Source organism: Saccopteryx leptura, chromosome 5, assembly GCF_036850995.1.
Source record: "Saccopteryx leptura isolate mSacLep1 chromosome 5, mSacLep1_pri_phased_curated, whole genome shotgun sequence".
In the NCBI taxonomy this organism is placed as follows: Eukaryota; Metazoa; Chordata; class Mammalia; order Chiroptera; family Emballonuridae; genus Saccopteryx; species Saccopteryx leptura.
The window spans coordinates 104,069,069-104,083,991 of NC_089507.1; the positions used below are offsets into that span (position 1 = coordinate 104,069,069).

Here is a 14,923-nt window from a genome sequence, read left to right on the forward strand (position 1 = left end):
GCAGGTAGTTCATTTGAGGGGAAGGTTCTTGTTTTCTGCAGACAACCAAATCATGCCTAGGTGTTTAGATTTTATGTGGGACACCCACAAACCAGCTTCCCACCGCAAAATTGTAAATCCTTCCCATAGGATTTCCTATACTTGTTATGGAGTCTCCCCTTTCTCTAATTGCATCAAATTTCTAATATGTCACCTCTCCTGGTGTGGAATTATAAAACCACATGTGTTGACTTCATATGGGAAAGAGTGTTAATTTGATAAGCTGAATTTTCTTTATAAAAGTAGAACTGTGAGAGCAAAACTTAAGGCCAGTCAGATCAGGTTAACAAATGTTCCAAAACTTCTAATTTCCCATGATTTATATAGGATTTGTTGGGCATTCATTTAAGTAGCCCTTGTAGTTCCTAGAGCATTTAAAAATTTTCAGCATACCCAATGAGTAGAATATTAGATTGTTTAAAATTGGAGTATACTATATGTTATATAATTAAAAGGATGGAAATTCTAATCCTACAGATGCAGGTATTTGGGGGAAATGGGTCTTGTCAATGAATTGGAATATCCTTGGTGGTGCTTTTGGTTAGACACTCCAGGCCATGCCTGCTCTTTTGTTAACCACCTGTGAAAATGAGGGCAAAGGATCAATTAGGTCATGGGCAGGTTGCCAGATTCTCTCTGTTGAGCTAGAAATAAGTGCTGCTCAAAAGTGGGCTGACCTTTCTCCTTCCGACATATCAATGCCTACTTAGAAAACATTTATCATTCTTACCTGAATTATAAATGAAGGGGTAACTTCACTTGAAAATGATGCTTTAAAATTTGGTAAAATCATACATTCACCTTTTATTCTTAGTTTGGAATATGTGCACTGATTTGCTCTAAATGGTCTGAAAACTTTGCATTTTTGCAATTCTCTGCAGTTTTAATGAATGGTCTCCAGTAGTCAAAGTTGACAATAAAAATTTTCATAGTTTTACAAGGACTATTTAATTTAGTTTATTCTAAGAGAAGCCAAGAAGCACTCTCTCTCTTTTCCAGTTGGGATGCAACTGAATATCTACACTGGAAAAATCCTGTCTGAGTACACTGAGTGTATCATGCACTATCATGCCACTATGTTTAACATCTTGTGAAAGTAGAAACCCAGAGTAAGAAATTATCAGGACTTAAAGGGAATAGGATGGGATTCCCACCTGTTCACTAAGATATGCTCTTTGCTTGGGGTGGGGATAGTTCATGATTTTGTTCGGGGGCATGAAAGGAACTAGAAAACTAACATTTTATTGCATGGATCTGTAATTTGCTTTTTATAAAAAAAAATTTTGTGTCAAATTGTCTGTCTAGCAGAGAGCTTCCTTAATAGAGTATTTGTTTTTATAGGTAACCTATAATTCTTTTCTCTCCTATTAGGGCCCATAGAAAAAGAAAGGGAAGATTTCATTCTAAAGAAATGCAAGAAAACTGGTTTGTACTAAAAATGGAAATACAAAACAGCAGAGTTGCTCCCAATCATACTTAAATAATGAATACAGAGTTAAAGTGGGGATGAAGGATGATAGATGTTTACACAGAACTTTATAATATGCTTCTAAACAGCACTGCCCTCTACAGATACTCCTAAGGTCTGACTTCAAGACAACTATAAAACATAGGAAATGAAAATCAGTTTGTTAAAAGAGATCAGTTTTCCTGTAGTGATGAACACCTCCCAGAGCTTTTCTGTTAATAGGTATCTAGGAGTCTCTCCAACATCAAAATCCAATTAACATGGCCTTGATACAGCTTCAAGAGAGCATGACTGGAATATGATTCTAAACAAGGAAGCTGAAACCCAATTAATTAAGCTGCCCTCAGTTTAAACAAAGACTTTGCCAAGAAAAGAGGAAGGATGGGCATAGAGTTTAGATATGGAGAGCAGAATAAGCAGCTATTTAGTTCTTGGTAGTGAGAGTTCTACACTGCCCGAGTAAGTCATGCTCTGACCAGTTGACTTGAGCTTCTCCCTCTGCTGGAATGGTAACCTTTAGAGTAGAAATGATCAGATGTTTAATTCCCCTGAGTCCTAGTTTCCTTGTCAGTAATATAACAGTAGGTGATGAATTCAGAAAGGTATTGGGGGATAGTTTGTACAGGACCAGTGGGCCACTGTGAAGACTTTACTTTTACTCCAAGGGAACTAGGGAAACATTAGAGGGTTTTGAGCAGAGGGTTGATTGGTATTATCAAAAACTAACATTATGCCTGACCAGGCGGTGGCACAGTGGATAGAGTGTCAGGCTGGAATGCGGAGGACCCAGGTTCGAGACCCCGAGGTCGCAAGCTTGAGCGTGAGCTCATCCAGTTTGAGCAAAAGCTCACCAGCTTGGACCCAAGGTCGCTGGCTCAAGCAAGGGGTTACTCAGTCTGCTGAAGGCCCACAGTCAGGGCACATACGAGAAAGCAAGGTGTTGCAACGAAAAACTAATGATTGATGCTTCTCATCTCTCTCCATTCCTGTCTGTCTGTCCCTATCTATTTCTCTCTCTGACTCTTTCTCTGTCTCTGTAAAAAAACAAGGCCCTGGCCGGTTGGCTCAGCGGTAGAGCGTCGGCCTGGCATGCGGGGGACCTGGGTTCGATTCCTGGCCAGGGCATATAGGAGAAGCGCCCATTTGCTTCTCCATCCCCCCTCTCCTTCCTCTCTGTCTCTCTCTTCCCCTCCAGCAGCCAAGTCTCCATTGGAGCAAAGATGGCCCAGGCGCTGGGGATGGCTCCTTGGCCTCTGCCCCAGGCGCTAGAGTGGCTCTGGTCTCGGCAGAGCGATGCCCCGGAGGGGCAGAGCCTCACCCCTGGTGGGCGTGCTGGGTGGATCCCGGTCGGGCGCATGCGGGAGTCTGTCTGACTGTCTCTCCCCGTTTCCAGCTTCAGAAAAATACAAAACAAAACAAAAAAAAAAAACTCACAAAATAAAACAACTAACATTATAAAAGGATTAGAAGGATCAAATGAGCTAATCTATGTAAAGCACTTAGCACCATGCCTAGTCTATTAGTAGTGCTCAATAAGTGGTTATAATTATCATACTTCAGTGATGCTATTAAAATAACTTCTCTTCACCCTGACTGAATTATGAAAAAGTAAAAAATCTAAATAGACCTATAAAACTAGTAAGGAAATTGAATCAGTAACCAAAAACCTCCCAACAAAGGAACGCCTTGGACCTGATGGCTTCACTGGTGAATTCTGCCAAACATAAAAATAGTTAACTTCAATACCCTTCAAACTTCTCCAAAAAAATGAAAAGAAAGGAGCACTTTCTATCCATCCTAAGGGCAGTATAACCCTGATCAAAGTCAGACAAAGACACTACAAAAAAAGAAACTAGAAACCAATATTCCTAATGACTTGGAACAAAAATCCTCAACATAATATTAACGAAGAGAATTACACCATATACTAAAAGGATTACACCATGACTAAGTGGGATTTATTTCCAGAATACAAGGACAATTCAACATACAAAAAAAAAAAAAAAAAGGTTCAATACAAAGCACCACATTAACAGCATGAAATGGAAAATAACATATGATCATATCAAGTGATGCAGATAACACATGGACAAAATTTAACACACTTTCATGATAACAATATTCAACAAACTAGAAATAGAAGGAAACTGTTTCAATACAATAAAAGCCACATATAAAAATCCAACATCACACTCAATGGTAGCATCATAATTAATGGTAAAAGACTAAAACTTATGCTCAAAGGTCAGGGTCCAAGGATGTTCATTTTTTCTACATCTGTTGAACATAGTTTTGTTAAATAGTATTGGAAATTCCAGCCAGAATTGTCAGACAAGAAAAAGCCATCCAAATTAGAAAGGAAGAAATAAAATTATCTCTGTTCCCAGATCATATGATTTTATAGGTAGAAGCCATAAACATTACTCACACACAACTAATAAATTCAGCAAAATTGTAGGATGCAAAGCCTATGCACAAAAATTAATTGCATTTCTATACACCAACAATGAACAATGGAAATTAAGAAAATTCCATTTACAATAGCATCAAAATAAAGGTTCAATACATAAAATTTTTAGGGATAAACAACCAAGAGACAAAAGACTTGTATACTGAATTTTAAAAACATTGCTGAAAAAAAATTTAAAAAGACACAAATAAATGGGAAGCCAAACCATGTTCATGGATTAGAAGACTTGACATTGTTAAGGTGTTAATATTAACCAAAGCAATTTATAGTTTCAATGCAATCTCTATCAAAAGCTCAATGATATTTTTCCAGAAATAGAAAAATTCACCCTAACATTTATATGAAATTTCAAGGGATCCCAAATAGCCAAAACAATCTTAAAAAAGAACAAAGTTGAAAGTTTCATACTTACTAATTTCAAAACCTACTATGAAGCTGCAATAATCGAAGCAATGTGGTACTGGCATAAAGAAAGACATATAGATCAATGGAATAGAATAGAGCTTTAAAACCCCTCATATGTATGATCAAATGATTTTTCACAAGGATGCCAAGACCATTGAATAGAGAAAGGACAGTCTTTTCAACAAAGGGTGTTGTGAAAATTAGATATCCACATGCAAAAAAATAAAAATAATGTATTTGGAACTTTATCTTACACCATATTGCAAAAACTAACTCGAAATTAATTAAAGACCTAAATATAAGAACTAAGAACTAAAATGTGAAGAACTAAAACTCTTAAAAGAATACATAGAGAAAAAGCTTTATGATATTACATTTGGCAATGATTTCTTGAATATGACACCAAGAGCACAGGCAGCAAAAGATAAAATCGACAAATTGGACTTTGTCAAAATTATAAATTTTTGTACATCAAAGGACACTATCAACAGAGAGAAAAGGCAACCTACAAAATGAAAGAACATATTTGCAAATCATGTATCTGACAAGAGATTAATATCCAGACTATAAAAAGAACACCTATAATTCAACAACAAAATTTTAAAAACCTAATTAAAAATGGGCAGAAGCCTTGAATAGACATTTATACAAAGAAGATCACAAATGAGCAATGGTTTTTGCATATGAAAAGATGCTTAACATCACTAATCATTAGGAAAATACAAATCAAAACCACAATGAGATAGCACTTCATACCCATTAGGATGGCTATTATCAGAACAAACAAAGGTTCCAGAAAGCAACAAGTGTTGACATGGATATGGAGAAATTAGAGCCCTTGTGCATTGCTCTTGGAAATAAAAAGTGGTACAACCACTGTGGAAAATAGTATGGCACTTCTTAGAAAAATTAAAGATAAAATTACCTTGAGATCCAGCATTTTCAATTCTGGATATATACTCAAAAGAACTGAAAACAAGGTCCTGAAAAGATATTTGTACATACATACTGATAACAGTATTATTCCCAATTGTCAAAAGGTAACAATGGCCCAAGTGTTAATCAACAGATGAGTGTGTATGTATATATATACACACACACACACACACACACACACACACACATGCACAAAGGAATATTATTCGGCCTTAAAAAGGCTGAAACCTGGCCCCTAGAAAGCAGTGACTGCCTTAGCCTCTGAGGCTTGGTCCAGGCCACCATCTGGTTTCTGGAGATGTTTTGGTTACCACTTCTCTGTCTACTAGCAAAACCAGCCTGTTAACGAAAAGCAATGCAGTTGACAACTCCAAGATGGATCCTGTTTCCCTTTCTCTTTTGTAAACCTGACTTTTAGTTAAAATGCACAGGAATGATTTCCTAAACCACAATTATTTTCTTTTCCTGTGTTAGGCTGGCTACTTTGTTGGAGTAAGAACAAGATAAAAACTTAAAACTGCTATGATAAGATTTTCTGAAACTACCAAATCACTCTGAAGCTGCTTAGTGTGGGAACTCTTTCCTACATTGCCAGTACTGATAAGGGACAGGGAGAGAGGAGAAAAACAGCACCATTCAACAAGAAAGGGTGTAGTGTTGAGTCTGGCATGAACCTATGAAAGAACAGGGAAGAAATCCTTCTCCTCTATACATTTCAAGCGTCCCTATCTTCCCAAGGTTAACATGGGAGCTTCTTTCATGTGCTTCTGTGACATCCAGTGTTGACCCATAAGCCTTCTCTTACTGCATTGACACTGCCTTTTTACCCAGCTCTATCTCCCACCAGAATGTGAGCAACTTCAGGGATTGTGTCTTAATCGCCTTTGTTTTCCCAGGGCTAGGTGCTGTCTTGGCACACAGTAAGAACACAACGTTTGGCTAAAAAAGATAAACAGCATACTTCTATATTTCATTGGCTTTCTGACCCCATCAATTATAAGACGCTTAAATTGCAACACCACTAAGAAATAAAAAAGATTATAATCAGGAGATATAAGATACATTCCAATATTAGGGTTGTCATCACCTTGATTTCAGGCCTGGAACAGGGAAGATATGACCATAAAAATGTTGAAGACTAATCAGCATCACTATAAATACAGACACCCGCACATATAATGACACACAGAGAAACCTTTCCTTTTTACTTAGCTCACTTGGCTTTTCTACCTTGAGCTTTTCCTCTAAGACCAGATGTTTTATGAAATTTAAATGAATCACTTTCCTGTCTGAACACTACCAGTCAACTAAAGATGGATAGAGAGACTTGTTTGTCCTATTTTATAGCTATGTTTATGTCCTGGGGCAGAAAGAGAAAGAAAAGGAAAGAAAGGGAAGGAAGGGAAGGAAGGGAAGGAAGGAAGGAAGGAAGGAAGGAAGGAAGGAAGGAAGGAAGGAAGGAAGGAAGGAAGGAAGGAAGGAAGGAAAAGGGAAGGGAAGGGAAGGGAAGGGAAGGATGGATGAATGGATTATTTGTTGTCTCTAAGAAGGCAACTTAAATAACTAAGATCAGTGCATCCAAAAGGGAAATATTTTTACCACTGGGCAAGATTATGATAAAGAAGCTTGTGCATTATCTGATGAGAGGAAAAATGTCATGATAAAATTAAAGGTAATGAAAAGTCTGGGTAGTCCTACGGCACTTTTAATCAGAAGATCTCAAAGCAATCTTACACTGTCCTCAACAAAGCCTTGTCATCAGCAGGATTGCAAAATGGAAAGTGCCCCTTTTCATATTGTTATACACCAAGAAACTGAGATAAAAAAAGATTAAGTGAACTAATAAAAAATAAATAACAATTATTATTATACATATATATGGTTTTGTTTATATATAAATATATACACACATAAATAGAATTTAAATTTGATTGCATACAAAGTAAGATCATGTGTGAATATTTAATTGAAAATCCTCAAACACCACATATAATGAGCAGTAGAAGCATGTTATAATTCAGAGACCAGACTTTGGAATCAAACAGGACTGGACTCCAATCCTGGATCTAACACTTCCCTTCTCTGTTATGTTGAGCAAATGTCTTAACCTCTCTGAGTGTCATTGTCCTCATCTGTAAAATAAGAATTATAAGAATATGTGCCTCACTGTGACCAGGGTTCAGTGGGATACACTGTAAAGCTCTTAGAAGAATGACTGGCAAACATCAAGTACTCCATGAATTTTAGCTCTTTGCATTGAACTAGATTAGATGCCCATTTACCATGTCCATGGGACCTGTTCTTCCCGCACACCCTGGTACTTGATTCTGCAGTGCTTTCATTTCATCACTCCCAGTTTGATCTCACCACTTCTTTATCTAGTCTGGGCCCCAAAGTCAACTGCTGCATTTGCTACCCCATGGAATTTTTTCTATGCCCCTTCGTCCTCACCCTCCTACTATTTATTCTCTTCATAACTGTCTCAAGCTGGGACTACTTCAAGGCCTCTCAGCTCCAGTCTCCCCAACGGTAATCCATCCTACATGGCTCTACCTTTTTATCTTCCCAAAATGAAATTCCAAGCATGACGTTTCTCTGCCCAAAATTCTCATAGCCTCGCCACTGCCAAATAAATTACTGTATTTCCCCATGTATAAGAAGCTCCCATGTATAAGATGCACCTTGATTTTGGGGCCTGAAATTTGGGGAAAAAAATGTATTACATAAAGTTATTGAACTCAAGTTTTAATCGTCATAAAATTCATACAACTCCTCATCACTGTCAAAACTCCCATCCGTTAGCTTGTTCCCTCATCTGTGTCTGATGACGAGTCACTGTCTTCATGTATTGCCTCATCCTCAGTTCCATCTATGGCATTTGAAAGGCCACAACCACTGTATAAGATGCACCCAGTTTTTAGACCCCAAATTTTTCCATAAAGGGTGTGTCTTATACATGGGGAAATACGGTAACTTTTCACTATAGCTCTCAAAACATCTCATTTTTGTCCTGACTTGTGGTTGCACAGTGGATAAAGTGTCAACCTGGAACACTGAGGTTGCTGGTTCAAAACACTGGGCTTGCCTGGTCAAGGCACATATGGGGGTTGATGCTTCCTGCTCCTCTTGCCTTCTCTCTCTCTCTCTCTCTCTCTCTCTCTCTCTCTCTTTCTCCTCTCTAAAATGAATAAATAAAAAAGTTTTTTGTAAAAAAAAATCTCATTTTTGGCCTCAATCTACCTTTCTCATACCTCTCTGATTTAGCCAATCTTGTACATATTGCTATAGTACTTCTCACTACATTCATGCTTTTGTTCATTCAAGTTCCTTTTATTGAAATATCCTCTTCTTCATCTCTGCCTTTAAAAATCCTAACCCTCTTTCTAGACAAATCTCAAATTATACCTTCCGTGCAGTGTACCTTTCCAGACCTCCTTTGAACCATCTTATGTGTGTCTTTCTTTTGGGACACTTATATTTAGCCTTGCATTGGAGCTGATTCTATTATAAGGCATATCTAACTTCTATTCATGATTTTACTCATATTAATATCAAGTGTACAATAAATATGGATGTTACCTCACTGTGTTTAATTGGTTATACATATTTAAATATACATAATTACCTTGAGGCCCTGAGTCATATATGTTGCTAAAACAGAAAGATAAAATCAAATCAATCCTCTGTAGTTGCTGCTGTACATAGTAATATAAGGTAGGTCCAGGGTTGCTGGAATGTTTACCCAACAGAAAGTCATCAGTTCACTGAAACAAGCACATCATTAGGTCATTTAATATGCAAGAAGTGTAAACTTGACCTTGATATCCACTCAGTGAACTATAGTATTACTAAAAATATCTTGATCTTAAAATGAAAATTGAACAAAAATTGTTGGGGTTTTGTTTAGAATTTTGATTTAGTGATGCTAAAAAAAATATTACAGAGCTTGCTGTAACAGAGGGCTTGGTGACATTCTCTATTTATTTAATCATTTTATATAAGTTTGTGGAATGTCAAATGAAACTATTTTTTAAATTATGTTTTAACCCTATCTTCACTGTTTGGCAGGTTTTCATTGTCCATGAGATTTCTTGGATTCAGGTCAGCAAGTCAAACAAAAATGATTTGTTAAACTACACAGAAGAAAATGATTTTTAAAAATCAGAATATTTTAGTAATGAATCCTCAAAGATGTCTCACTTATGTAAGTCTAGTCCTAAACTATTTGGCAAGAATATGACCAAAAAAATTCTCAAGTGGTATTTGGTATTTGGAAAACACCATTCAAGAAACCCTGCCTCTACTCTGTTTCCCCAGATTGGAATTACCAAAAGCTTTGAAATGATTGTGTAGCTCAATCCAACCAGAATATCCAACAATTAAAATTCAGTAATGCCAAAAAAAAAAGATAAATAACTTAATATGTGGTCTTTTAAGAGCAGTAGCACCATATTTTTCAAATAAATTCCTTCCCCTGCCTTTCAGTCTCAGAACACAATCACAGAAACATCCATAATATGAATAGTTGCATCAGTCAGTTCCTTTTTTTATTGCTCTGCATATATGGTGATTATCATTTTCAAATTTTCCCAGATTGCTTTGCTATCACATGACTCATTTTGAATAGAGGCAATTTCTTAAATCCTATTACCCAACCTTTCATAATGTAGATTTTCATATAAATTCACAGACTAGTTTTTAAAATAATAGCTTTCCCAGACTATATCACTCCTAATTTTTTATTGAGACACTGTTGGCTCTGCAGCACTGTAGGTAGTTAATTAAAAGTCAATATTGGTCATTGCGAAGGCCCCAATGCTTATTGTCCTTGCCTTCTTCCACATCCTTTGAGAACCTTGTGAGGCTTTACCCACTTCCTCTCACTAGTAAGAGTTCTCCTCAATGTCTTATTTACTTATAAGGTTAAGTAAGTTTGTTTCCTGAAGGCATTTACCAAATGATCAGAACTCTCTTACAACACCATTCCTTTTATAATGGTATCGGGAATACTCACCACTTGCTTTTCAATAATTGACGGTCTGGGGATAGAAGTCTGAAAAGTAACTGTTTCACAGTCCACCTCACCATCCAGGGTCCCAGGCAAATCCTCAGAAGTCTCAGCAGGCTGGGCAGTGTGGTTACTTGAATTCCTATTTGCACTGCCATTCCTCTCTGAATGGGTGCTAGAATCTCGCCTTTTCTCTGGAGTTTCTTCTTCTCCCCTTGGGTGACTTGGGTGTCGGCCCACTTTGGCCATAGGCTGTTCATAGATGGTGGAATGAGGATCAGGCACGCTAGGCTGATCAAACGGAACATTCTCCCGTGTATTCCCAAAACAGGCCAGCAGAGCTGAACATGGAAATGGGTGCATTCTTCCAGGTGGCGATTTCAGTCTTCTGGCGAGCCTTGCTTTCCACGTGGACATGACCTGCAGTGAAACATGGCAAAGTTCATGTTTTGAACAGAGAAATTTCCAGGGGTTCAGATAATCTCAGTTTCCTTATCATAAATATTTCCTTGCCTAAAGAGAAGGACTTTGTACTAGTTGCCCCTAAATAAACGAGAAGATGGCAAGGCCACGCTCCCTGGAGTCACACAGCGGCAAATCCCCCTTCAGAAGCGTTTATCTCTGGCGATTTCATGGCTAAAGAAAGCTGTGAGGTATGTGGTTGGCTTGGGTTACAGTCCCCAGGCAGGGCAAATGCTTCAGTGTAATGTAGTGCCAAGTCAATAGACAGTTGCTTCAGGTTACCTTGGAGGCATAAAGATAATGTAGCCTGATAGTATCCACCATAATAGCGTCAGCCTGTGTATCAATAACATCATAACAGCCACATAACCTTCTTCAGTTACCCCCTTCAAATATTTATTCCTCCAAACAAAACAAACACCACCCAGATATCTATCACAAATAAAGACCCCCGAGAGGGTCCTCGACCTTGGCGGCTGTTTTATTATTAAAATGGGAGGTAGACTTGAATCTTTTGTATGGAGAAATCTAAGTTTGAGTTTGATGTCAAAGGACTTTTCTGGATCTTTCCTGAATCTTTGCCTCAAACAAACTTCCTGGCTTCAAGATCCATATTGCACCTTTAGGTAACTGTAATGTGTCTTTGTTAACTTGCTTTTTTAATATCATGCTGAGTCCTTGATTAATTTTCAGCAATATAAAAAAAACTGAACCAACATGAACAATTAGCACAGGTATTATGTATGTGTGAATGTGTTTTCAGTCCATCTATTATATATATTACTTAATTTTAGAAACTAAGCCCCCTTTGAACATATCTTTACTTTTCAACACATAAATATGTGAATGTTAAAAAATAATAATAAATTATAACCATATTCCAAGACAGAGCTCAAAATGGAGATTATTTTTCCCTTAGCCAAACATCTGCTAAGAATGTTAGGAAAATATAATACTGTAATGGTTTTACCATTAATACTGACTTCAGGTCAAGATTTCAGGGTTTATTACCTATTCTAATTTATTTGGTTGCTCTCTCCTTTAATTTGATGTCAAGATGTGCTCTTAAACCCAGACAGGTGGTAGATATTTTAGCACTAATCCCCATGTTACATAGACAGAAACCCACTCTTTGAAATTTCAAGAACCAAGTTTGAGCTGCTTAGGAGAGCTAGTTAAAAGCCCAATATTCATGCTACTCTGTTTGGTCTTTGAGTCTCATTTCAGCCTGATAAACATTTTATCGACACAACAGCTGTACGGGAAGTAAGTGTTTAATGGGCAGTCATACCCATAATACACAAAGTCAGACATGGCTTGATAAGGAGTAAATAGAGCATCAAATGCAGATTTTATCTTAATCTCTACCAAAATTTAGAAGTCATGTATAAAAAGCTGTAACTTACTTAGAGGATACCATGTACCAGGCCCTGTGCCGACTCAGAATTTCCAGTCTTAAGAAGTCTCCTTTAAAAAAAAAAAAGAAGTCTTCTTTTAATCCCAAGTATGAACAGTCTTACAGGGTAGCAGGAAGACTAGGCTTTTAGCAAGCTCCACCACAAGTGTTCCTGGGGAGCCCTGGAATTGTGTTTGCCTCTCTTCTGCCCTGGTTGCTACTGTGACCTCCGGCAGGGCAACTCTATGATGCTTCCTTGCCTACTCCTTCTCCTAGGTCTCCTCCCTCTCAAGCATGCTTACAGTAAGGCTATGCTGTAACAGTTAACCAGACTTTACTGAAAGCTTGAGGATGACTGAATGAAGGAATTAGGAAGAAGAAAATATAATTCTCCAGACTGGTTTTACTCACTCATTTATTCACTCAACTATATGTCAAGCACTGTTTAGAACTGGAGGGACAACAATTAACAATGCAGCTCTTAAGTAGTCACATTTAGTAGACTACTGGGTAAAAAAAGCTCCAAGCCTCTCAGCTGTCTCTCTCCTCTTGTCCCCATTTTCAGCCCTTCTGTAGGCTCTACCTTATCTCCCCACGGGTCATGCTTAGGAACAATATCCAGAGTGTCTGCTCCAGCCCACCAAAATCAACGACCTTTTTTTTCACTAGTGTGGTTGCTAAGCCTTACCTAGAATAACAACATTAACAGATAATAGTTATTGAGTGTTTATTATTAGACATGAATCCAGCAAATTAACCCATTTAATCCTTACAACCCTAGGAGAAACGTGATATTAATAATTCTTGTTTTTGCTCATTAGGAAAATGTTGGAGGAAAGCCAAAGCACCAAGTGACTTTCTGTTCCCATCCTGAGAAAGTGAAGGTCGAGACCAAGCACACATGACTGAAGGCGGTCGCGCCCAGAGAAGGCTCAAGGGCGCAATGCTTGGCCCTGCTGGAGTTTTCTGCAGGTCAGGAATCAGACAGCAGATGGTGTGGTATTATGACTCAGAAAGGGCAAGAGAAATCTAATCAGTTTTGCAAAACTAAATAATAAAATTGTACACTGTATTCTGCTTGTTAGTTTCTTACACGAGATGACATATTTCTGCTTAATAAATTGGATAGCTGATCTCTCCAAGGCACCTCAATCCTTGAGAGATTGGGGTTCTCCACTTGCAGTATTGTTGCTGCCTCATTTGTTTGCGGTTCCTCTTCATGAGACCCTGAATACATTATAACAACAGAAAAACAAGACACAGAAACTTAAGTAACTTGCCTAGGGTTACAGAAATGCTGAGAAAGAAAGCCAAGATTATGAGCCCAGGCAGCCGGGCCCTAGAGTTCATGCTTTTAATCACTCTACAGTATCACTTTACACACACACACACACACACACACACACACACACACTCCAAAGAAGAACTTTCCAAAAACCTTCAATCCAACACTTTACCTCTAAAGAATTTTTCCTATAAATACAGATGTGCATAAAGATATTTTAAAAATGTTCATAGCAGCAGTATTTGGAGTCACAAAATTTATTGTTATTTAGTAGAAGACAAATTAATATATAAGAAAATATCTATATCAGCAATTTTCAACAAGTGTACTATAAGAATTTTTAAAACATGCAATACCTGATATGTAATCAGGGCATTGACCTCTTTTCCCTTAGATTGTCAAATAAAAAAATGACAACAGTCACTAAACAATATCCATCTACTGTGAATGCCCTGTCTTGAACCATAAATATATAGGTGATATAATAGAGTAGCATCTTATTGGTCACATCACATAATAAGTGTAAGGCTGGTGGATAATGGGGAATGGTCACGTGGGGAACTCAGACCCGTGAACTTTGGCTGGGACCGTCCACAACCAGGCGCACCAAAGGGAAGCTTCCCAGGAACTGTTTGGAAAAGAGTGATCGTCTGCCAGCCAGTGAAATTTCACCACGTCATAGTAGCTCCACTTCCCTAAAGGGACCCCTTTAAATATCTCCCACGCGGTTTAATCTTTGCAACTTCCCTAGACTCCATCTTTCCTCGGGGTCAGGGAACCTTGCTGGGCGGGATGCGTGCTTTGTACTGAATAAAGCCGTTTATTATTTCACTTTGTGGCTCCAAGACCTCTTCCTTTCTTCTCGGCGGGGAAAAATACCTTACAATAAGGTTGTGTCTTTTTGGTTAATTCTTAGTACCAGAAATCCTTATATACAAATATATATATAATATATATGCACCTGATTTTTTGAAAAGTCACTTTGAAACAAAGATTCCAAGATGGCAACAGAGTGGGTGGACATTCCAATTGCCACTTCCCAGAAACAAACTGAAGTTATAACTAAATTTAAAAACAATCATCCTAAAAAACCAACTTAGGACTAAATGAAGAGGAGTCAATAACCAAGGAGTCACAGAAGAAGCCATATTGAGACTAGTAAGAAGGGTGGAGATGTGCAAAAGGCTGCCCCCACTCCCAGGAGTGAGCAGTGGCTGAGGGTCCAATGGGACTCTCAGCTGTAGGAAGGCTTCCCCTGAGAGGTTTTCCCCGAGAGGTATGGGTCCTAAGGCCCAGGCCAGGCATCCCAGCTTAGAGCACCAGAGACTAGAAGAGGTGCTCACGTAGCATTTGGTGGTGAAAAGAGGCAAGGTTTTTATCTGCAAGAAAGAGATTGGATATCTCAGAGACACAGGCACCCTCTTAAAGAGCCAATGCAGAAAATCTCATTCACA

General features: G+C 38.1%; 1 protein-coding gene across 1 annotated transcript in view; it reads right to left on the minus strand.

The window, feature by feature from the left end:
• Positions 1 to 10,743, minus strand: part of FAM107B (family with sequence similarity 107 member B) — a 247,216-nt gene extending 236,473 nt beyond the window's left edge. Inside the window, exon 1 of the mRNA XM_066385125.1 lies at positions 10,336 to 10,743. Coding sequence (XP_066241222.1) covers positions 10,336 to 10,743 — 408 coding nt within the window. The remainder of the gene's footprint in view (positions 1 to 10,335) is intronic.
• Positions 10,744 to 14,923: the final 4,180 nt, after the last annotated feature.